General features: G+C 39.8%; 1 protein-coding gene across 2 annotated transcripts in view; it reads right to left on the bottom strand.

Moving 5' to 3' along the window:
• Positions 1 to 24,457, bottom strand: part of OXNAD1 (oxidoreductase NAD binding domain containing 1) — a 55,745-nt gene that overhangs the window by 2,018 nt on the left and 29,270 nt on the right. For both annotated transcript variants that reach the window (XM_022561758.3, XM_022561759.3), the window contains 2 exons: positions 14,118 to 14,259; positions 455 to 697 (listed from right to left, as the gene is read on the bottom strand). In XM_022561758.3, coding sequence (XP_022417466.1) covers positions 455 to 697; positions 14,118 to 14,259 — 385 coding nt within the window. The remainder of the gene's footprint in view (positions 1 to 454; positions 698 to 14,117; positions 14,260 to 24,457) is intronic.

Genomic DNA, 24,457 nt, shown 5'->3' with positions numbered 1-24,457 from the left:
GTTGTGTCTTTTAACTGTTTCTGTTCTTTTGTTCATCCTTGCAGCTGCAAAGCAACCCAGAGTGAAACGCTTCTCCTGTCAAATGGACTTAGTTTCCACAGATGCAACCGCTGGGAGTTTCACATACCCAGCTGGGTCTTACCTACTCCTGTGCCATCTGAGCCCACCCGTAGTCCTCGTGACTCTCTGGGGAACCCCAGCGTCATGGTGACTTTCCTGCTCATCCACCTCCTGATTCAAGCCCCCAGCCCTGCCCTCTCCTGTCACTGCACTGGGAGCCTCCTCAGCACTAGCTTTTTAAATTGTCCTGGGCCTCATTTGAACATGATTCAGCCTTTGCAGCTTCTGAACTATTGCAGAGAAGACGGAATAGAGACAAGAAAGGTCCGTGGACACTAATACCATGATGCGAGTCTGCTCACAGCAAGCTATGGGACACAGGCTCCTCCCTTACCTTGAACAGGAGCTCACTGGTGTTTTTTGCGCTGTAGAACAGTCTGATTGTTCCAATCTCATACCCACGTCCCTTGTTCGCCCGTTCTCTGTGGAGGTCTGCTGCATGCCGCAGGATGGAAAGCAGAGGGTTAATTCCAACTCCTCCCGCAATCAACACAAGGTTTCTAGAAGCATCTGCAGGCTGAGGGTCAAAGAAGAACTCTCCACCCACTCTCATGGCCACTTCCGAGTCCAGTGTACACTGAGGGGAGAGAGGAACGAGCCTTTAATGCTGTGTAGCAAAGGTCTTAAACCACGTTCTTCCTTCGGAAAGCAGAGTGCATCCACCTCCTATATTCTGGTCAGTTTTTAGGGCCATTTTGACAGCTTGCTCTCAGTTCTCGCAGGGCCGTGAACTGATCCCACCTGTGCCTCATACAGGCCATGTGCTCCTCCACCTTCATGATGCAGGCTGCACGGCCACTCTGGTGTTGAGAAACGGAGGCTCGCTTCAGGAATCCTGCCATTTGTTAGCTTCTCAGGTGCTGAACTAACTGGGTTGTGCAGAGAGGCACTGGGCCCAGGGGACAGCCCTGACGTATGAGTGTCCTTTTCTGAGCTGTGCGCCTGTGCTCTGATTAAAGCCTTGGAGCTGAGAGGCGGGATGGGGCTACCCTGGGCTCATCAGGGCTGAGAAGTGTGGGTCCCCAGGCTTCCTCCTGGCCGCCAGCAGGGAACAGCCAGGCTGCTCCACAGGCTGAGGCCAGCACTGCGGTCCTGCTCAGTGCTGTCAGCTTCTCCCTGGAGCAGAACAGGCAGCCAGAGGTTCCAGCCTAGGGGTTGAGTACCAATCACACCCACCCAGGTAAAGCAGCTACAACTGGGTGAGGTCACTTACACCAGAGATACCATCAGAGCTGAATGCACTGGTTCTCCATGGGGGCGGTACTGCCCCTGAGGGAGGTGTTTTGGAAATCTGTGGTGACACTTTTTTCAGGTCATGATGACTTGGGGAATCCAACTGGCATTTAGAGGGCAGGGCCAGAGACACCAGATGTCCTGTGAAGTTAGTGGTGCCCAGAAGCTGGCTCCTACTAAGCGGATGGTTAAATCTGCAGGAATTGTGTGGGCCAGTTTCTACTGGTAGTTTGATGCCAGCAACTGTGGGAGTATTTACAGCACAGAAATCAGCAAATGAGGCAAACGAGGGCTTTTAAGTCAGAGAGCTGGTGTGGCGGCACACCAGTCTCTGTGATGCACAGGGCTGCCCTGCACAGACTTCTAAAAGATCCATGGGACGTACATGCAGGTGAAAACTGGTTTGGAACGATCTGAGACTAGACCCTAAATCATTTTACAAAAAAACTCGACCACAGGGCAGACAGCAGAAGCAAGAAGAACCACAATCCTGCAGCCTGTGGAACAAAAACCACATTGACAGAAAGACAGACATGATGAAAAGGCAGAGGGCTATGTACCAGATGAAGGAACAAGATAAAACCCCAGAAAAACAACTAAATGAAGTGGAGATAGGCAACATTCCAGAAAGAGAATTCAGAATAATGATAGTGAAGATGATCCAGGACCTCGGAAAAAGAATGGAGGCAAAGATAGAGAAGATGCAAGAAATGTTTAACAAAGACCTAGAAGAACTAAAGAACAAACAAACAGAGATGAACAATACAATAACTGAAATGAAAACTACACTAGAAGGAATCAATAGCAGAATAACTGAGGCAGAAGAACGGATAAGTGACCTGGAAGACACAATGGTGGAACTCACTGCTGTGGAACAGAATAAAGATAAAAGAATGAAAAGAAATGAAGACAGCCTAAGAGACCTCTGGGACAACGTTAAACACAACAACATTCGCATTACAGGGGTCTCAGAAGGAGAAGACAGAGAGAAAGGACCCGAGAAAATATCTGAAGAGAGGATAGTCGAAAACTTCCCTAACATGGGAAAGGAAATAGCCACCCTAGTCCAGGAAGTGCAGAGAGTCCCATACAGGATAAACCCAAGGAGAAACATGCGAAGACACACAGTAATCAAATTGGCAAAAATTAAAGACAAAGAAAAATCAGTGAAAGCAGCAAGGGAAAAATGACAAATAACAGACAAGGAAACTCCCATAAGGTTAACAGCTGATTTCTCAGCAGAAACTCTACAAGCCAGAAGGTAGTGGCATGACATATATAAAGTGATGAAAGGGAAGAACCTACAACCAAGATTACTCTACCCGGCAAGGATCTCATTCAGATTCAATGGAGAAATCAAAAGCTTTACAGACAAGCAAAAGCTAAGAGAATTCCGCACCACCAAACCAGCTCTACAACAAATGCTAAAGGAATTTCTCTAACGGGGAAGCACAAGAGGAGAAAAGGACCCACAAAAACAAACCCAAAACAATTAAGAAAATGGTCATAGGAACATACGCATCGATAATTACCTTAAACGTGAATGGATTAAATGCTCCAACCAAAAGACACAGGCTCGCTGAATGGATACAAAAACAAGACCCATATATATATGCTGTCTACAAGAGACCGACTTCAGACCTAGGGACACATACAGACTGAAAGTGAGGGGATGGAAAAAGATATTCCATGCAAATGGAAATCAAAAGAAAGCTGGAGTAGCAATACTCCTATCAGGTAAAATAGACTTTAAAATAAAGAACATTACAAGAGACAAGGAAGGACACTACATAATGATCAAGGGATCAATCCAAGAAGAAATATAACAATTATAAATATATATGCACCCAAGACAGGAGAACCTCAATACATAAGGCAACTGCTAACAGCTATAAAAGAGGAAATCGACAGTAACACAATAATACTTTAACACCTCACTTACACCAATGGACAGATCATCCAAACAGAAAATTAATAAGGAAACACAAGCTTTAAATGACACAAAAGACCAGATAGATTTGATATTTATAGGACATTCCATGCAAAAACAGCAGATTACACTTTCTTCTCAAGTGCGCACGGAACATTCTCCAGGACAGGTCACATCTTGGGTCACAGATCAAGTCTTAGTAAATTTAAGAATACTGAAATCATATCAAGCATCTTTTCTGACCACAATGCTATGAGATTAGAAATTACAGGGAAAAAAACGGTAAAAACCACAAACATATGCAGGCTAAACAATACATTACTAAATAACCAAGAGATCACTGAAGAAATCAAAGAGGAAATCAAAAAAAATACCTAGAGACAAATGACAATGAAAACAGAATGATCCAAAACCTATGGGATGCAGCAAAAGCATTTCTAAGAGGATAAATTTATAGCAATACAAGCCTACCTCAAGAAACAAGAAAAATCTCAAATAAACAATCTAACCTTACACTTAAAAGAACTAGAGAAAGAAGAACAAACAAAACCCAAAGTTAGTAGAAGGAAAGAAATCAAAAAGATCAGAGCAGAAATAAATGAAATAGAAACAAAGAAAACAACAGCAAAGGTCAATAAAACTAAAAGCTGGTTCTTTGAGAAGATAAACAAAATTGATAAACCATTAGCCAGACCCATCAAGAAAAAGAGGGAGAGGACTCAAATCAATAAAATTAGAAATGAAAAAGGAGAAGTTAGAACAGACACTGCAAAAATACAAAGCATCCTAAGAGACTACTACAAGCAACTCTATGCCAATAAAATTTTAGGACAACTTGGAAGAAATGGACAAATTCTTAGAAAGGTATAAGCTTCCAAGACTGAACCAGGAAGAAATAGAAAATATAAGCAGACCAATCACAAGTAATGAAATTGAAACTGTGATTAAAAATCTTCCAACAAACAAAAATCCAGGACCAGATGGCTTCACAGGTGAATTCTACCAAACATTTAGAGAAGAGCTAACACCCATCCTTCTCAAACTCTTCCAAAACACTGCAGAGGAAGGAACACTCCCAAACTCATTCTATAAGACCACCATCACTCTGTTACCAAAACCAAAGATACGGGCTTCCCTGGTGGCGCAGTGATTGAGAGTACGCCTGCCGATGCAGGGGACACGGGTTCGTGCCCCGGTCCAGGAGGATCCCACATGCCGCAGAGCGGCTGGGCCCATGAGCCATGGCCGCTGAGCCTGCACATCCGGAACCTGTGCCCTACAACGGGAGAGGCCACAACAGTGAGAGGCCCGCGTACCGCAAAAAAACAAAACAAAACCAAAGACACTACAAAAACAGAAAATTACACACCTATATCACTGATGAATATAGATGCAAAATTCCTCAACAAAATACTAGCAAACAGAATCCAACAACACATTAAAAGGATCATACACCATGATCAAGTGGGATTTATCCCAGGGATGCAAGGATTTTCAGTATACGCAAATCAATCAATGTGATACACCATATTAACAAACTGAAGAATAAAAACCATATGATCATCTCAATAGATGCAGAAAAAGCTTTTGACAAAATTCAACACCCATTTATGATAAAAACTCTCCAGAAAGTAGGCATAGAGGGAACCTTCCTCAACATAATAAAGGCCATACACAACAAGCCCACAGCAAACATCATTCTCAATGGCGAAAAACTGAAAGCATCTCTTCTAAGATCAGGAACAAGACAAAGATATCCACTCTCACCGCTATTATTCAACATAGTTGCAGGATACAAAATTAATGCACAGAAATCTCTGGCATTCCTATACATAAATGATGAAACATCTGAAAGAGAAATTAAGGAAACACTCCCATTTACCACTGCAACACAAAGAATAAAATACCTACCTAGGAATAAACCTACCTAGGGAGACAAAAGACCTGTATGCAGAAAACTACAAGACACTGATGAAAGAAATTAAAGATGACACCAACAGATGGAGAGATATACCATGTTCTTGAATTGGAAGAATAAATATTGTGAAAATGACTATACTTCCCAAGCAACCTACAGATTCAATGCAATCCCTATCAAATTACCAATGGCATTTTTTTACAAAACTAGAAAAGATCTTAACATTTGTATGGAGACACAAAAGACCCCGAATAGCCAAAGAAGTCTTGAGGGAAAAAAACGGAGCTGGAGGAATCAGACTCCCTGACTTCAGACTATACTACAAAGCTACAGTAATCAAGACAATATGGTACTGGCACAAAAACAGAAACATAGATCAATGGAACAGGATAGAAAGCCTAGAGATATACCCATGCACCTATGGTCAACTAATCTATGACAAAGGAAGGCAAGGATATACCATGGAGAAAAAACACTCTCTTCAATAAGTGGTGCTGGGAAAACTGGACAGCTCCATGTAGAAGAATGAAATTAGAACACTCCCTAACACCATACACAAAAATAAACTCAAAATGGATTAGAGACCTAAATGTAAGACCATACACTATAAAACTCTTAGAGGAAAACACAGGAAGAATATTCTATGACATAAATCATAGCAAGATCTTTTTTGATCCACCTCCTAGAGTAATCGAAATAAAAACAAAAATAAACAAATGGGACCTAATGAAACTTAAAAGCTTTTGCAAAGCAAAGGAAACTACAAACAAGACTAAAAGACAACCCTCAGAATGGGAGAAAATATTTGCAAACAAATCAACGGACACAGGATTAATCTCCAAAATATATAAACAGCTCATGCAGCTCAATATTAAAAAAAACGAACGACCGAATCAAAAAATGGGCAGAAGACCTAAATAGACATTTCTCCAAAGAAGACATACAGATGGCCAAGAAGCACATGAAAAGCTGCTCAACATCACTAATTATTAGAGAAATGCAAATCAAAGCTACAATGAGGTATCACCTCACACCAGTTAGAATGGGCATCATGAGAAAATCCACAAACAACAAATGCTGGAGAGGGTGTGTAGAAAAGGGAACTCTCTTGCACTGTTGATGGGAATGTAAATTAATACAGCCACTATGGAAAACAGTATGGAGGTTCCTTAAAAAACTAAAATTAGAATTACCATATGACCCAGCAATCCCACTACTGGGCATATACCCAGAGAAAACCATAATTCAAAAAGACACATGTACCCCAATGTTCACTGCAGCACTATTTACAATAGCCAGGACATGGAAGCAACCTAAATGTCCATCGACAGACAAACGGATAAAGAAGATGTGGTACATGTATACGATGGAATATTACTCAGCCATAAAAAGGAACAAAACTGGGTCATTTGTAGAGAGACATGGTAAGATCTAGAGACTGTCATACAGAGTGAAGTAAGTCAGAAAGAGAAAAACAAATATAGCATATTAACGCATATATGTGGAACCTAGAAAGATGGTACAGATGAACCAGTTTGCAGGGCAGAAATTGAGACACACATGTAGAGAACAAACGTATGGACACCAAGGGGGGAAAGCAGCGGGGCTGGGGGGTGGTGGTGTGATGAATTGGGAGATTGGGATTGACATGTATACACTGACGTGTACAAAATGGATTACTAATAAGAACCTGCTGTATAAAAAACAAAAACAGAGGGCTTCCCTGGTGGCACAGTGGTTGAGAGTCCGCCTGCCGATGCAGGGGACACAGGTTCGTGCCCCGGTCCGGGAAGATCCCACATGCCACGGAGCGGCTGGGCCCGTGAGCCATGGCCACTGAGCCTGCGCATCCGGAGCCTGTGCTCTGCAATGGGAGAGGCCACAACAATGAGAGGCCCACATACTGCCAAAAAAAACACCAAAAAAAACCCAGAAACAAACAAAAGTCAAAGTATTGTTTGCCTGGATCTAACGTGGTCTGAATTTTCCAGAATGTCACTGCCATGTAGATTGTATGTTGTTGTGTCCAGAAATTTACCAAACATGTTCACTATTCTGGAGAACCACATCCCAGTGTACAGCACGTATGTGTGGTCATTCTGTTGCCAGGAAACACCTGCACCACCTGCATCTGTATACGTGTATTCCCGGTGATCCTACACTGAGGAACAGCAACCTGCCTACCTCATTCTACCTTCTAGTTTAGACATGTCCCACCATTTATACACTGAAATACAGTCTTTGATTATGGATCACTTTCCTTTATTTCTCCTTTGTATTGTATTTAGAGAATTGTGTTATATTTTAAATGTATTTATTTAATGTATGTACCTATGTATATACTAACTTTGAATTTCATTTCAGAAATGAAAGGGGGCATTGGATCCAGCAGTGTTGAGAACCCTTAATTTGGATAAAAACACACTGATCTAGGAGTCAGAAAGCTAACTTTTAATCACAGCCCCTACGAAATCCAGCAAGTCCCTTCGCTCCTCTCAGCCTCTGCTGCCGCACCTGGAAAATGGGTTCCAGCCCCCGTCCTGCTCACCCCCCAGGGCCATGGTGGGCATTGCATGACACTGTGGGGGAACCCCTGCTGGCAGCAAGCACTACATGGAGGGTATTTTGGTCATGTGGCTGTCACAGAAGAAGAAACATAGGGGGTGCCTGCTTCCTTCTTCCCTGTCAACAAAAAACAGAACTTAGGAATAAAGAAATCATTTATACTAGGAGCATTCTTGACACAAGTCAACTGAGTAGACTCCCTCAGTTCAGGCACTTTCTGAAGACCAACCCTGAGCGCTCACCTGGTGTCTTGCCTGACAGGTGCACAGTAAGTACTTTTTGATATGAATTTAATTTGGGGCTCTACAACTTAAAGAACTAAACTTAGAGAAAATCTAAGAAAAAATGAAAATTATGTGAATTCACAGAACAAGTCCTTTTTGGTCAAGAACTGTTAAATGAATGGAAATCCTTTCTCTGAGGGGGAAAAAAAACCCCATCTGAACTATTTTAAAGATGCAGGAGAGTTTTACATGAAGGATGGTACATGGGTTTTCATTTTTGACAGAAGAAATTAGCAGCAAGGGTGCATTCTTTTAGGAATAACTAAAATCTAGGAATTGCTACACTGTCTTCCAAAGTGCTTTAAAATGCTCTTCCCTTTCAAGTCTTGAAAACAGAAATCTGTGGAGGCTCTGTCTAATGATGACAGCAGAGTTAATCTCTCTCCCCTCCTCTCCTTCTTGCCTGTACATTTCTCTTTATCTCTAAGAATCTAAGAGTAAAAGAGACTAAGAAACAAGACAGAAATAATTCCCTCCAATGGTCACCTTCAGAGTGCTTAGTAATGATACCAAACAAAAACTTTAGGTTACTGTTTTTAGAAACCAGAGCATTTTCAACCCTTAAGTTGTCAAGAAAATATGTTCCAGAGAAAGATAATAATCAAGAAGCCTGTCATCTTAGTGACAAAATAATCTTCAGTAGATCTATCTCTTAATTTGCTAGCATCTGGAAAGAATCAAAAGCCACCTTTGTCTTTTGTTGATCAATAAAAACTGCCAGGGTAGCATGAACACGAGACTCAAAGTGCTGTAGAGTATAAAATGGAAGCGAGTAAAGGGACATTACCTTCAATTACATGGCAATGTATCTAATTTGGATATAGATTTTCTACTTTTGAAATAAACAACTTTTCCACTGCAACTGGCGCCCAGCACACAATAGCTGTCTACAACCCTTTACCCTACCAGGAGCTTGAGCCAAAGCAGAGAAAATAAAGGAAGACGTTTATGGCACTTTATTCCATGTCCCAACACAGCAGCCTGCTGCCACCGAGACACTCACGTGCCTCTATTGTCCACTCTAATAGCTTAATAAGACGAATCCTCAGGAGGAAAACAGACACCTGAGAATGGTTCCAAGAAAAATCTGACTTCATAAAGGCTGTTTGCAACTCCCACTGGGCAGAGTGGAGCAGGCAATACAATTAGGATGTGCACTCAAACAATGCCACTTGGAGATTTTCTACAGCCTCTTGGAATAAGTTCCTCCACTGAAATGCCAATGAGCCATGAAACCAAGCAGGAAGCTATGGACCAGGAACAGGTCCAGGTCACGTAGGCGGCCAAAAACTGGAGGGGGCACGTGGCACTAGGAGCCCAGATGGCTAAGCTCCTTTTAGCACTGAGCTCGGGGCACATGGACACCTTGCTGGTCCCACCCTCAGGGCATACTTTAACAACTCAGGATGCAACCTGGAGATAGTGATGGAGGAAAATCCAACGAGAATATAAAAAGGAATGAGATAGCCGAGGCCACACCAAAGGAAGGACTCAGAAGGTCGCAGGGTAGAAATGTGACAGGATACATTTACAATGGAAATGCTAAGGCAAGCAGTTAGAAATGTGTGTAAACAGATACAACCTGACATGTAAACCATAGGAAGAATATTTTTTTATGCTGCTGTAGATTTAGAAATCTTTTATTTTTTACATTATCTTTACGGTAACAGTTTTTTGTTGTTGTACACTTCTATGAATTTTAACACAAACATAGAGAAGTGTAGCACCAAAATTGATACTGAACAGTTCCATCACCCCCCCAAAACTCCCCTATGCTATCCCTTTCTGCTCACACCCTTCCCCACCCTATCCCTTGTCAACCACGTTTCCATCACTGTATTTCTGCCTTCCAGATTGTGGCATAAATGAGATGTATGGGACCTTTGAGACTGGCTTTTTTCACTCAACATAACACCCCTGAGATTCACCTGAGTTGTGTTGTGCATCAACAGTTGATCTGTTTTTACTGCTTAATTAACAAATACAGGTGGACCTGGGAGATACTGCAGGTTGGATTCCAGAACACAGCAATAAAGCGAGTACTACAATTAAGTGAGTCACAGCCATTGTTTGGTTGCTGTGCATATAATAGTTACATTTATAATGCATATAAAAGTTATGTTTACATTATACTTTATTAAGTGTACAGTAGCATTATGTCTAAAAAAACATGTACATACCTTAATTAAAAAATACTTTATACTAAAAAGCTACAGTAATCAAAACAGTACGGTACTGGCACAAGACAGATCAATGGAATAGGACAGAAAGCCCAGAAATAAACCCACACACTTATGGTCAATTAATCTATGACAAAGGAGGCAAGAATAGACAATGGAGAAAAGACAGTCTCTTCACTAACTGGTATGGGGAAAACTGGACAGCTACATGTAAAAGAATAAAATTAGAACATTCTCTAACATCATATAGAAAAACAAACTCAAAGTGGATTAAAGACCTAAATGTTAAGACCAGATACTATTAAACTCCTAGAGAAAAACATAGGCAGGACACTCTTTGACATAAATTTCAGCAATATTTTTTTTGGATCCATCTCCTAGAGTAATGGAAATAAAAACAAAAATAAACAAATGGGACCTAATTAAACTTAAAAGCTTTTGCACAACAAAGGAAACCATAAACAAAACGAAAAGACAACCTATGGACTGGGAGAAAATATTTGCAAACAATGCTACCAACAAGGGATTAACGCCCAAAATATACAAACAGCTCATACAGCTTAATATCAAAAAAAAAACCAATTAAAAAATGGGTAGAAGACCTAAACAGACATTTCTCCAAAGAAGACATACAGATGGCCAAAAGGCATATGAAATGATGCTCAATGTCGTTAATTATTAGAGAAATGCAAATCAAAACGACTATGAGGTACCACCTCACTCCAGTCAGAATGGCCATCATCAAAAAGTCTACAAATAAATGGTGGACAGGGTGTGGGGAAAGGCAACCTTCCAAACTGTTGGTAGGAAGGTAAATTGGTGCAGCCACTATAAAGAACAGTATGGAGGTTCCTCAAAAAACTAAAAACAGACTTAGCATATGATCCATCAATCCCACTCCTGGGCATATATCTAGAGAAAACTCTAATTTGAAAAGATACATGCACCACAAAGTTCATAGCAGACCTATTCACAATAGCCAAGACATGGAAACAACCTTATGTCCATCAACAGATGAATGGCTAAAGAAGATGTGGTATATATATATGATGGAATAATACTCAGCCATAAAAAAGAATGAAATAATGCCATTTGAAGCTACATGGATAGACTTAGAGATTATCATACTAAGTGAAGTAAACAAGACAAAGACAAATATCATATATCACTTGTATGTGGAATCTAAAAAAATAATACAAAAAAACTTATTTACAAAACAGAAATAGACTCACAGGCATAGAAAACAAAATTACGGCCACCAAAGGGGAAAGCTGGGGAAGGGATAAATTAAGAGTTTGGGATTAACATACATATACTACTGCTATATATAAGACAGATAAACAACAAGGACTTACTATATACTACAGGAAACTATATTCAATATCTTGTAATAACCTATAATGGGAAAGAATCTGAAAAAGAATATATATATGTATGTATATATATATATATACACATACACACACATACATATATATGTATAGCTGAGTCACTTTGCTGTACATCTGAAACTAACATAACATTGTACATTAACTATACTTTTTTTTTTTTTTTTTTGCGGTATGCGGGCCTCTCACTGTCGTGGCCTCTCCCGTTGCAGAGCACAGGCTCCGGACGCGCAGGCTCAGTGGCCATGGCTCACGGGCCCAGCCGCTCTGCGACATGTGGGATCTTCCCGGACTGGGGCATGAACCCGTGTCCCCTGCATCAGCAGGTGGACTCTCAACCACTGCGCCACCAGGGAAGCCCAACTATACTTTAATTTAAAAAATTTCTTCATATAAAGAAAACCTTTATTGTTAAAAAAAATGCTAACTATCATCTGACAAGGCAGGGTTGCCACAAACATTCAATTAGTAAAAGAACACAATTATTTGCAAAGTGCAGTAAAGTAAGGCCCAGTAAAACAAGGTCTGCCTGTATACTGTATGAATGTATTGATATCACAGTTTATCCATTCACCTGCTGAGGGATGTTTTGGTTGTTTCTAGTTTTTGACAATTATGAATAGAACCACTATAAACATTCATGTACAGGTTTTTATATGGACAATTCTTTTGTTTCTCTAGGATGAATACCCAGGAGTGGTACTGCTGGGTATTATGGTAAGTGTATATTTAGTTTCATATGGAACGGCCAAAATATTTTCCAGGATGGCTGTAGTATCTTGCTTTCCTTCTAACAATATAAGCAATATAAGAGTTCCAGTTTCTCCACATCATTGGCAGCACTTGGTATTGTCGATATTTTAAATTTTAGTCATTCTAATAGGTCTGTAGAGGTATCCCACTATATATGGTTTTAATCTGCATTTCCCTAATGGTTAATGATGCTGACCATCGTTTCATTGCTTATTTGCCATCCTTATGTCCTTTTTAGGGAAGCATCTGTTCAATCCTTTGCCCATTTAAAAATTATGTTTGTTTTATTTTTGCTGCCTTTTGCAAGTTCTTTATATATTCTGGATATGAGTCCTTTGTTGGATATCTTATTTGCAAATACTTTCTCCTAGGCTGTGGCTTCTTTTTGAAAATTCTGTTATAGTGTATTTTGCAGAAAAAAAATTTTAATTTTGATTAAGTCCGATATATAAATCTTTCCTCTTAGGAATCTTGCTTTTGGTGTCATGTCTAAGAACTATCTGCCTACCCTGATGTTCAGAATATATCCAGTGTTTTCTTCTAAAACCTTTACTTAGACCTACAATATATTTTGAGTTAACTCTGAATATAAAGTATGAGATTTAAGTCAATGTTCCTTTTTTCTGCATATGGATAGACAACTATTCCAGCACTGTTTGTTGAAAAGGTTATCCTTTCTCCATTGAATTTCTTTAGCACCTCTGTCAAAAATCAAAAGGCCGTATGTGTGCCGGTCTACTGAACTCTTTAATCTGTTCCATTGATCTATATGTCTATCCCTTCACCAATACCACACTGTTTTTATTACTGTAGCTTTATTTTAATCTTAAATTTGAGTCATGTGATTCCTCCCCTGTTAGTCTTCTTTTTCAAAACTGTTTTTGCTACCCTAGTTCCTTTGCTCTTCCATATAAATTTTAAAATCAGTTTATTTGTATCTACAATATTTGCAATATAGCACATTCCTTTTTGGTAAAGGGGATAAGCAAGTGCCTGAGATGGGATGGAGGTTGTTGGTAAATACAGAAGGCACACTCTAGAAGTGAAGAGGATGGCAGTTAAAAAAAAGATAAAGGTCAAAAACTAAGAAGACAAATAACTGATCTGTTCTTAGCTCACTCTTTGTTATCAGAGTTCTAGTAGGTAATGGAACAGCAGCATAGGGTTGTGTTGAGGTCCATGATGAACCATGAATTATTAGCAGCAAATGTGGACTCCTTCTCAAAATTACATGTGAAGAGCTCTCCAGAAACTGAAATGGAGAGGCAGTGGCACCACAGGTTTAGCAGTGCTCAACTGGGCACGAGAAGTACGTAATCAGAGATTGTTTCCTCTCCAAATAATGAGAGAATGATTAGCTTAATTCTCTTCATTTAAGATGGTCAGGACAAAATAATCTGATTTATAGATTTACCAATTACAAGACACACACAGAGCCAATTTCCAAAAACGTACATATGAAGTAAAAATGTTTTAATCCTAAAGCAGCATTCAACTGAATACTGTTTGGTGACCCAGAAGGTATTTCAAGACCCCAAAGTATCTTTGCATCATCCTTAGTGCATCAAAAAGGTTCTGCTTCTTTAACCTTGCTACAGTCTGAATTCTGGATGGAGGGGAGCTCTTTGTGAGCTTCTACCCTTTTCATGAAAGCCTAGGTTTCTTAGGTGGATTAAGTGAGCTGAACACAAATTCTGTGGGAGACAGAGATCCCAGATCTCCCAGTTTAAACACAGGTTTGCTCACCTGATTGTGAATCCAGAGAGCAGGAGGGTGGTTTGTGTATTTCACTGCCAATTCTATCATTCTCTCTTGTTCTAGCAGTCTGGGGCTGGAGCATATTGAGAACCCACCAACCACAGAGACTCCTGGGATAAAGAAGTCAACCCTAAAAGGAAAGGCAAGTAATGACTATTGTTGAAGCAATTTTAAAAGTGGGTAGTAAGGTAAACAAAACTGACAAACTAGACTAAGAAAAAAGGAGAAACAAATAAGATTACTAAAATCAAGAATGAATGATGGGACATTATCACCAACCTCACCAAAAAAAAAAAAAAAAAAAGATTATAAAGGAATTCTATGAATAAGATAAAAAATTAGCTAACTCAGACGAAATGGACACACTCCTTGAAAGACACAAATTACCTAACTGGACTCAAGAAGAAACTGAAAATCTGAACAGACCCATAATAAGTAAATGGATTGAATTAGTAATTTTAAAACTTCCCACAAGAAAAGAATAGGTCCAGATGGCAGCACTGGTGAACTCTATCAAACATTTAATGAAGAATTAATGCTAATCTTTCACAAATACTTCCAAAAAACCCAGAAAAGAACACTTCCCAACTTATTCTATGAGGTCAGTTACCCTGATACCAAAACCAGACAAAGCTATCACAAGAAAAGGAACTATAGATCAACATCCCTTGTGAATATAGATGCAAAAACCCCAGGAATACAAGATTGGTTTAACATATGAAAATCAATCCAATGAAATAAACCCACTTAACAGAATAAAGGACAAACCCATGTGATCATCTCAATAGATGCAAAAATGGCATCTGACAAAATTCAATACCCTTACATAATAAAAATACTCAACAAACCAGGAATAAATGTGAACTTCCTCAACATGATAAAGGCAACTATAAAATATCTACAGCCAACATCATATTTAACCTTGAAAGGCCAAAAACTTCCCCACTAAGAACAGAAGCAAGACAAAGATGTCTGCTCTGACCACTTCTACTCAACATTGTACTAAAGGTTCTAGCCAAAGCAATTAAGCAAGAAAATGAAATAAAAGGTATCCAGATTGGAGGGAAAGAAGTTGCAGATGACTTAATATTGTATATAGAAAATTCCAAGGAATTTACTATAAATATATTAGACTAATAAACAAGTTCAAATAAGGCTGCAGGATTTAAAATCAGTAATAAAAACCAATTTTACTTCTACACACTAGCAATGAACAATCTAAATGTGAAATTAAGAAAAATAATTCTATTTATAATAGAATAAAATAATAACTGGGAATAATCTTTAAAAGAAGTTTAAGATTTGTACACTGAAAACTACAAAACATTGTTGAAAAAAATCAAAGATGATCTAAATAAACAGAAAGGCTTCTCATGCTCATGGACTAGAAGACCTAACACTGTTAAGATGGCATTAGTGCCCAAAGTGATCTACAGATTCAATACAATACCTATCAAACCCTAGCTGGTTTCTTTGCAGAAACTGACAAGTTGATCATAAAACTGATATGAAATTCAAGGAACCCAGAACCACCGAAGAATAAATTTGGAGGATTCATACCTTCTGATTTCAAAACTTATTATAAATCTACAGTAATGAGGACACTGTGTACTGGTGTAAGGACAGGCATATATATCAATGGCAAAGAACTGAGAATCCAGAAATAAACTCTTAGATTTATGGTCAACTGATTTTCAACAACAATACCAACACAATTCAATGGCAAAAGAATAGTCTTTTCAACAAGTCGTGCTGGTTTTGTAGTAATCTATAAGGGAAAAGAACCTGAAAAAGAATATATATATATATATGTGTGTGTGTGTGTGTGTGTATACACACACACACACATATAAATAACTGAATCACTTTGCTGTACACCTGAAACTAACACAACATTGTAAATCAACTATACTTCAATTAAAACAAACAACAAGTGGTGCTGGGACAACTGAATAGCCACACAAAAAGAATAAAGTTGGACCCCTACCTCACACCATATACAAACATTAACTCAGATCACAGACTTAAATATAAAAGCTAAAATTATAAACTCTTAGAAGACTTACACAGGAGTAACTCTTCATGCCAACAGATACTTAGAAATGACACTAAAACACAAAGGTCAAAGGAAAAATGGAGAAACTAGACTGCATACAATGAAAAACTTTGTGCCACAAATGATACCATCAAGAAAAAGATGACCCTCAGAATGGGAGAAAATATTTTCAAATCATGTATCTAATAAGGGACTTGGATACACATTATATAAAGAACTCTTAACGAGTCAGTAATAAAAAGACAACTCAAGTAAAAAATGGGCAAAGGATTTGTACAAACGTTTCTCCAAAGAAGATATACAAATGGTTAATAAGTACATGAAAAATCCTCAACATCATTAGTTATTAGGGAAAGGCAAATCAAAATCACAATGGGCTATCACTTCACACTCACTAGGATGGATGGCTAATCAAAAAGACAATATCAAGGATCAGAGGAATCAGAACCCTTACACATCGCTGATGGGAATGTAAAATGGTCTTGCCACTTTAGGAAACAATTTGGCAGTGCCTGAAAATGTTAAACATATGTGACCAGCAATTCCACTCCTAGGTATATACCGAAGAGAAAAAAATATATATGTCCACTCAAAAGCATGTACATGAATGTTCACAGCAGCATTATTGATAATAGTCTAAAAGTTTCAAAATAATCTAAACATTCATCAACTGATGAAGGCATAAACAAAATGTGGTTCCACACGACGGAATTAAACACTGATCACATGCCACCACATCGATGAACAACAAAATTATGTTAAGTTAAAGAAACCAGTCACAAAAAAGATCACATATTATATATTTCTATTGATATTAAATGTCCAGAAGAGGCAAATCTGCAAAGACAGAAAGAAGAACAGTGGTTGCCTAAGAGGGTGAGGATGGGGACTGAATGATAATTAGTGCAGAGTTTTTTTCTGGGATGATGAGAACGTTCTAAAATTTGTCTGGGCTGATTGATCACTGTACAGTTCTGTGAATATACTAGAAATCATTGAATTGTACACTTTAAATGAGTGAATTTTATGATATGTAAAGTATATCTCAATAAAAGTTTTTAAAAAGTGTGGGGGAAAAAATGGCAACAAACACTCTCTCACTGGCATTTGAAAAACTAAACAGGCTGATGCGGGCTCCTAAGTTCCAAGAGTCTCATTTTCCTTCTTCTCTTCTAACCATTCTCCTGTAGTCAATAACTCTTGTGAGTTCTTCTACTGAACTGAATTCTATGCCACAGAAACTTTTTTTGGGGGGGGGGGGCTGGGGGGGTGATTCTAGGAAATGCAACAAATCTAGTCACATACCAAGGAAAGGGAAACTTTTTAGAAACTGGGACCACAGGAAATTCTCATCTCCATGTCCAGAAAACTCAAATACCCAATATAGCTGTTTCTCAGCCATCAAAGAGCGACAGTATTAAAAAAAAGCAATAGTATCATTTCCCTCCAGTTGCTTCCCTACCAGCAGGCTTACACGAAAAGCACTTGATGTTCTCTCCTGATTTGATCTATGTATGGCCTTAAAAGATGTTCTCTTCTCATCTCTGGCCTTAGATATCTGGTCATTTTTTTACAGTCTTAGAAAACCAGTTCTGGACTGGAAGTGCTCCAGAAAAGGTCCCCAGGCTGTTTTCGCATTTATTCACTTCCTTCTTTCCCATGAATATTCTAATTCCCCTTCCATTTCAGACAAGATACAAATTTTAAAAGACTATAGCTAACATTTATTAACACAGTTGCTATATGCTTTCAGAGAAGAGGTAAATGGCATCTCCATAGCTTCTGTGTTTAAAAAAATTAATCTCTGAGCTACTTTTGCTGCTTTATCTCCTGAACTATAGCACCCTCTGCTGCTTGATGTTGATAAAGACCTTTCTCTCAGGTGTCCCTCTTCTCTAGTAACTCTGAAAACCCTTTGCCTTTAAAAGGACTCCTTCATGAAATGCTACAGAAGAACCTCATCTGAATGGACTTAAGAAAATATGTACAATACGTATTTAATAAAACATCTTTCCAAGAAAGAATTAAGTTTTAAACACACAAGCGCGCGCACATGTACCCCTTTAAAAATGCCCTCCGCAGGATCAGCAACCAGATGAGTGAGTATGTGAAGAGCGGAGAGAAAAGACCTAATTCTGTAGTGAAACACACATATACACATCCAATGTGACACACCAGGCAGCCCCATCCTGCCCCAGGGCCCAGCACAGAGCAGGCACACAAACCACAGCCGAACGACAATGCTTTAGCCATCAGCTACCGTACTCGGCAAACGCGACAGACGGCATCTGCCCACCATGAACAGGCACTGGGGTTGGTGTTGCAGGTAAAGATGCAAGTATGTCTTGGTTCCTGCCCTCAAAAAACTCCCAAGTGGGAGGAAAATTAACAAATAAACACGCTTATGGGGCTATGAAAAACTCTGCTTGGCAGAGAGAAAACGCTCATCATTTGAGATCTGTCTGGAAGTACCTGTACTTAGTATAGGTTTCTTCTTAGCTCCAACATATGTGATCCTGATTTTCTCGGGCAAATAATAAAGCCGTTGCTTTACTTAAAAAAAAAAAAAAACTTGCTTGGGGGGTGGGACGTGGGGAGGGGAGGCGAGGAAGAAGTAGTCAATTCCACTAGGGGTGGAGGAATTAGGAAGGACTTCACAGAGGAGTCCTGAAAGACAGTGCTCATCAAACAAGCAGTGGAGGAGGACACCATCTGAACAAAGATGCCAAGGAACGCAGCACTTCCTCAGCGTGGCCCTGTGAGTCAGGGCTGTGAGGCCATCTCTATATACGTCTACAGCACAGCTGCCCTGCCAGCGGGGGGTGGGGGGGAGGAAGAGTCCTATTTCTCTAATCTTGCTCCTCTAATCACTTTCTTCTCAGTGTCCTCCTCCTCTTAGTACAGCCCAGTCACTTGCAAGCATAAAACCTTGTGATTATCTTGTACGAAGTCAGAGACACACCTTTCTCTCTCCAAAAACGCCTGGGCCTTGCTCCCCTGGGTGCGTTCTGTGCACAGCCCAGATGTGGAGCACGCACTGACTGTACACGAGGGGCAGCATCACAGGGAGTGGAGCTGTGCACTCACCCACTCCTCGCAGGTCTGCTGCTCTTCCAACAATAGCCTCACTGCAGGGGAACTGGCAGAGGAGCTGAGTTACAATCTGTCCCTTGGGCCTCACCAACACAGATGATCTAACTGACTGTGAAACACTGGCTACAACAAAAAACAAAACAAACTCTGCCTGACATACCCCAAGACACAAAAATATTACTATTCCCTGTTTAAAGACATGGAAATGGAAGCCCAGAGCAAGAAGGAAGCCGCCCATATCACAGAGCCAGCAGGTAGAAAAGCGAGCCTTTGGGCCAGGCAGTCTGCAGAGCACAAGGCGTGTGACGCTATGATACAGCCTCCCAGGGGGACAGACCCAACACTGGTGATATTACCAAATCCATTCACTGATGCGGTGTATGTAACACCCACCCTGAGTGATTTTATCTTGAGGCTCACAGGGAGACCCTATTTCTATGTATATCACCAGGGAAGGATGACATTTTTCTTATCAGGTATCAGTTTGCAAACTTACAGTTTGCAAGTGCCAACACACTCACACGCACGCCAGGGGAGCAGCAGTGTGACGAAGGCACAGGCTTTTTCTAATCAGGATGCTGGGGTCAGAGTCTTGGCACAACTCTGAGTTGGAGGCAGGGAGATAATTGTGTGCACAGGACACAAACACTTCCCCAGAAGGGAAATGTGGAAAGATAGATCATTACAATTAAAGTTTGCACTTTTCAATGTAACAACTGCTAAACTAGTTTGGAAGGGTAAAAACGCTGCCCTCCCCCCTAAAACAGCCCAAATTCACTTAATATGTATCACTGAACATGTGCAAAGATTGCAGTAAATTGCTTCACAAACGCAAATTATTGCAATCAGCATCTTGTTTTCTAGTTCTAAATTCAAAGGCAAACTATTAACACAAGACTGCTAACTCTTGCTATTATCACATTTGCTATTATCACACATCCTCCTTCTAACAAAACCACATTTCCAGATGGACTGCCAAAATTAGTCAAGTGACTCCTAAGAAAGACAACCAAGACTGACATGCCAGAAATTCATTTAGAAATGAATGCTTTATTTAAATAAAGGAAACAGACACCCAAACACACCTTTCTTAAGGAAATACAAGTTGCTTTATTTACAATTCAACTTGAATCCCAGCGCAGTGAGGCCATTTGCAGGAACAGTGGGACAGCTGGGCTGTTACCCTGTCAGCGTACTGACCAGCTCTCAGAGTCCTGAGTGTGATATGGGCTGGGCCCCATGGGGGATCCTGATAATAAATTCAGCAAAATAGTTCAACTCAACCCAGACAAGTTATGAGGGATACAGGAATTCAGGCAAGAGGGTGGGCAGCTCTGTGACATACCTCGTTAGAACAACCAGTTTCAGACTGCTGTGTTTACTCTGCATTTGACATAAAGAAGACTGATTTTTAAAAATGGATCAACCCCCCAGCAACACATAACTGAAGCACATTAGATTACTGCAGTGCAATCTATTAGCAGCCATTCCTGCAGAACGTAATCAGAGTTGTCAGGTCCTCAGACCACAGCTACCTGCTCTGTTTCAATCTGGAAAACTCAAGAAGTTCTGGGAAGTACTCCTTGGCATGAGCCCTCCCAAAGTCCACCATTAGCCCCACCAAAGAGCCAGGTAGTCTCCAGTGCTGGGTCGCCTCAGGCCAAACAACCAACAGGGAGGGAACCCCACCCCACCCATCAGCAGACAATCGGATTAAAGTTTTACTGAGCTCTACCCACCAGAGCAACACCCAGCTATACCTACCACCAGTCCCTCCCATCAGGAAGTTCGCACAAGTCTCTTAGATAGCCTTATCCACCAGAAGACAGACAGCAGAAGCAAGAACTACAATTCTGCAGCCTGTGGAATGAAAACCACATTAACAGAAAGATAGACAAGATGAAAACGCAGAGATGTACCAGATGAAGCAACAAGATAAAACCCCAGAAAAACAACTAAATGAAGTGGAGATAGGAAACCTTCCAGAAAAAGAATTCAGAATAAAGATAGTGAAGATGATCCAGGACCTTGGAAAAAGAATGGAGGCAAAGATCAAGAAGACGCAAGAAACGTTTAACAAAGACCTAGAAGAATTAAAGAACAAACAGAGATGAACAATACAATAACTGAAATGAAAAATACACTAGAAGGAATCAATAGAATAACTGAGGCAGAAAAAAGGATAAGTGACCTGGAAGACAGAATGGTGGAATTCACTGCCACAGAGCAGAATAAAGAAAAGAGAATGAAAAGAAATGAAGAGAGCCTAAGAGACCTCTGGGACAACATTAAACATACCAACATTCGCATTATACAGGTCCCAGAAGAAGAAGAGAGAGAGAAAGGACCCGAGAAAATATTTGAAGAGATTATACACAAAAACTTTCCTAACATGGGAAAGGAAATAGCCACTCAAGTCTGGGAAGCACAGAGAGTCACAGGCAGGATAAACCAAGGACAGACATGCCAAGACACATAGTAATCAAACTGACAAAAATTAAAGACAAAGAAAAATTATTAAAAGAAACAAGGGAGGGGCTACCCTGCTGGCGCAGTGGTTGAGAATCCGCCTGCCAATGCAGGGGACGTGGGTTTGAGCCCTGGTCCGGAAAGATCCCACATGCTGCAGAGCAACTAAGCTTGTGTGCCACAGCTACTGAGCCTGCACTCTAGAGCCCACGAGCCACAACTACTGAAGCCCAAGTGCCTAGAGCCCATGCTCTGCAACAAGAGAAGCCAGCGCAATGAGAAGCCTGTGCACCGCAACGAAGAGGAACCCCAGCTCACCACAACTAGAGAAAGTCGGCATGCAGCAATGAAGACGCAGTGCAACCCAAAATAAATAAATAAATAGATAAATAAATATATAAATTTATTTTTTAAAAAAAGCAACAAGGGAAAAAATGTCAAATAACATACAAGGGAACTCCCATGAGGTTAACAGCTGATCTCTCAGCAGAAACTCTACAAGCCAGAAGAGTGGCACGGTATATTTAAAATGATGAAAGGGAAGAACCTACAACCAAGATTATTCTACCTGGCAAGGATCTCATTCAGATTCAATGGAGAAGTCAAAAGCTTTACAGACAAGCAAAAGCTAAGAGAATTCAGCACCACCAAACCAGCTCCACAACAAATGCTAAAGGAACTTCTCTAAGTGGGAAACACAAAAGAAAAGGATCTACAAAAACAAACCCAAAACAATTAAGAAAATAGTAATAGGAACATACATATTGATAATCACCTCAAATGTGAATGGATTAAATGCTCCAACAAAAAGACACAGGCTCGCTGAATGGATACAAAAAAAACCCTCCATATGTATGCTGTCTACAAGAGAGCCACTTCAGACCTAGGGACACATACAGACTGAAAGCGAGGGGATGGAAAAAGATATTACATGCAAATGGAAATCAAAAGAAAACTGGAGTAGCAATACTCATATCAGATAAAACAGACTTTAAAGAATGTTACAAGAGACAAGAAAGGACACTACATAATGATCAAGGGATCAATCCAAGAAGAAGCTATAATGATTATAAATATATATGCACCCAACATAGGAGCACCTCAATACGTAAGGCAAATGCTAACAGCTGTAAAAGAGGAAATCAACAGTAACACAATAATAGTGGGGGACGACTTTAACACCTCACTTACACCAATGGACAGATCATCCAAACAGAAAATTAATAAGGAAACACAAGCTTTAAGTGACACAACAGACCAGATAGATTTGATATTTATAGGACATTCCAACCGAAAACAGCAGATTACACTTTCTTCTCAAGTGCACACAGAACATTCTCCAGGATAGATCACATCTTGGGTCACAAACCAAGCCTCAGTAAATTTAAGAAAACTGAAATCGTATCAAGCATCTTTTCTGACCACAATACTATGAGATTAGAAATCAATTACAGGGGCAAAAAACGTAAAAAACACAAACACATGGAGGTTAAACGATACATTACTAAATAACCAAGAGATCACTGAATATGATCATCTCCATAGATGCAGAAAAAGCTTTTGACAAAATCCAACACCCATTTATGATAAAAAACTCTCCAGAAAGTGGGCACAGAGGGAACCTTCGTCAACATGATAAAGCCCATATATGACAAACCCACAGCAAACATCATTCTCAATGGTGAAAAACTGAAAGCATTTCTTCTAAGATCAGGAACAAGACAAGGATGTCCACTCTCGCCACTATTATTCAACACAGTTTTGGAAGTCCTAGCCACAGCAATCAGAGAAGAAAAAGAAATAAAAGGAATACAAATTGGAAAAGAAGAAGTAAAACTGTCACTGTTTGCAGATGACATGATACTATACATAGTTAATCCTAAAGATGCCACCAGCAAACTACTAGAGCTAATCAATGAATTTGGTAAAGTTGCAGGATATAAAATAAATGCACAGAAATTTCTGGCATTCCTATACACTAACAATGAAATATCAGAAAGAGAAATTAAGGAAACAATTCCATTCACCATTGCAACAAAAAGAACAAAATACCTAGGAATAAACCTACCTAAGGAGGTAAAAGACCTGTACTCAGAAAACTATAAAACACTGATGAAAGAAATCAAAGACGACACAAACAGATAGAGAGATATACCATGTTCTTGGATTGGAAGAATCAATATTGTGAAAATGACTCCACTACCCAAAGCAATCTACAGATTTGATGCAATCCTTATCAAATTACCAATGGCATTTTTTACAGAACTCCAAAAAGAATTCTTAAAATTTGTACAGAAACACAAAAGACCCCAAATAGCCAAAGGAATCTTGAGGGAAAAAAACGGTGCTGGAGGAATCAGGCTCCCTGACTTCAGACTCTACTACAAAACTACAGTAATCAAGACAACATAGTACTGGCACAAAAACAGAAATACAGACCAATGGAACAGGATAGAAAGCCCAGAGATAAACCCACATACCTACGGTCAACTAATCTATGACAAAGGAGGCAAGGATATACAATGGAGAAAAGACACTCTCTTCAATAAGTGGTGCTGGGAAAACTGGACAGCTACATGTAAAAGAATGAAATTAGAACACTCCCTAACACCATACACAAAAATAAACTCAAAATGGATTAAAGACCTAAATGTAAGACGAGACATTATAAAACTCTCAGAGGAAAATATAGGAAGAACACTCTTTGACA

This window comes from Delphinapterus leucas, chromosome 4 (assembly GCF_059928025.1).
Source record: "Delphinapterus leucas isolate spDelLeu-1000000601 "Yukka" chromosome 4, BTC_Dleu_Yukka2, whole genome shotgun sequence".
Classification (NCBI taxonomy): Eukaryota; Metazoa; Chordata; class Mammalia; order Artiodactyla; family Monodontidae; genus Delphinapterus; species Delphinapterus leucas.
This window is presented reverse-complemented; position numbering and strand designations above follow the sequence as displayed.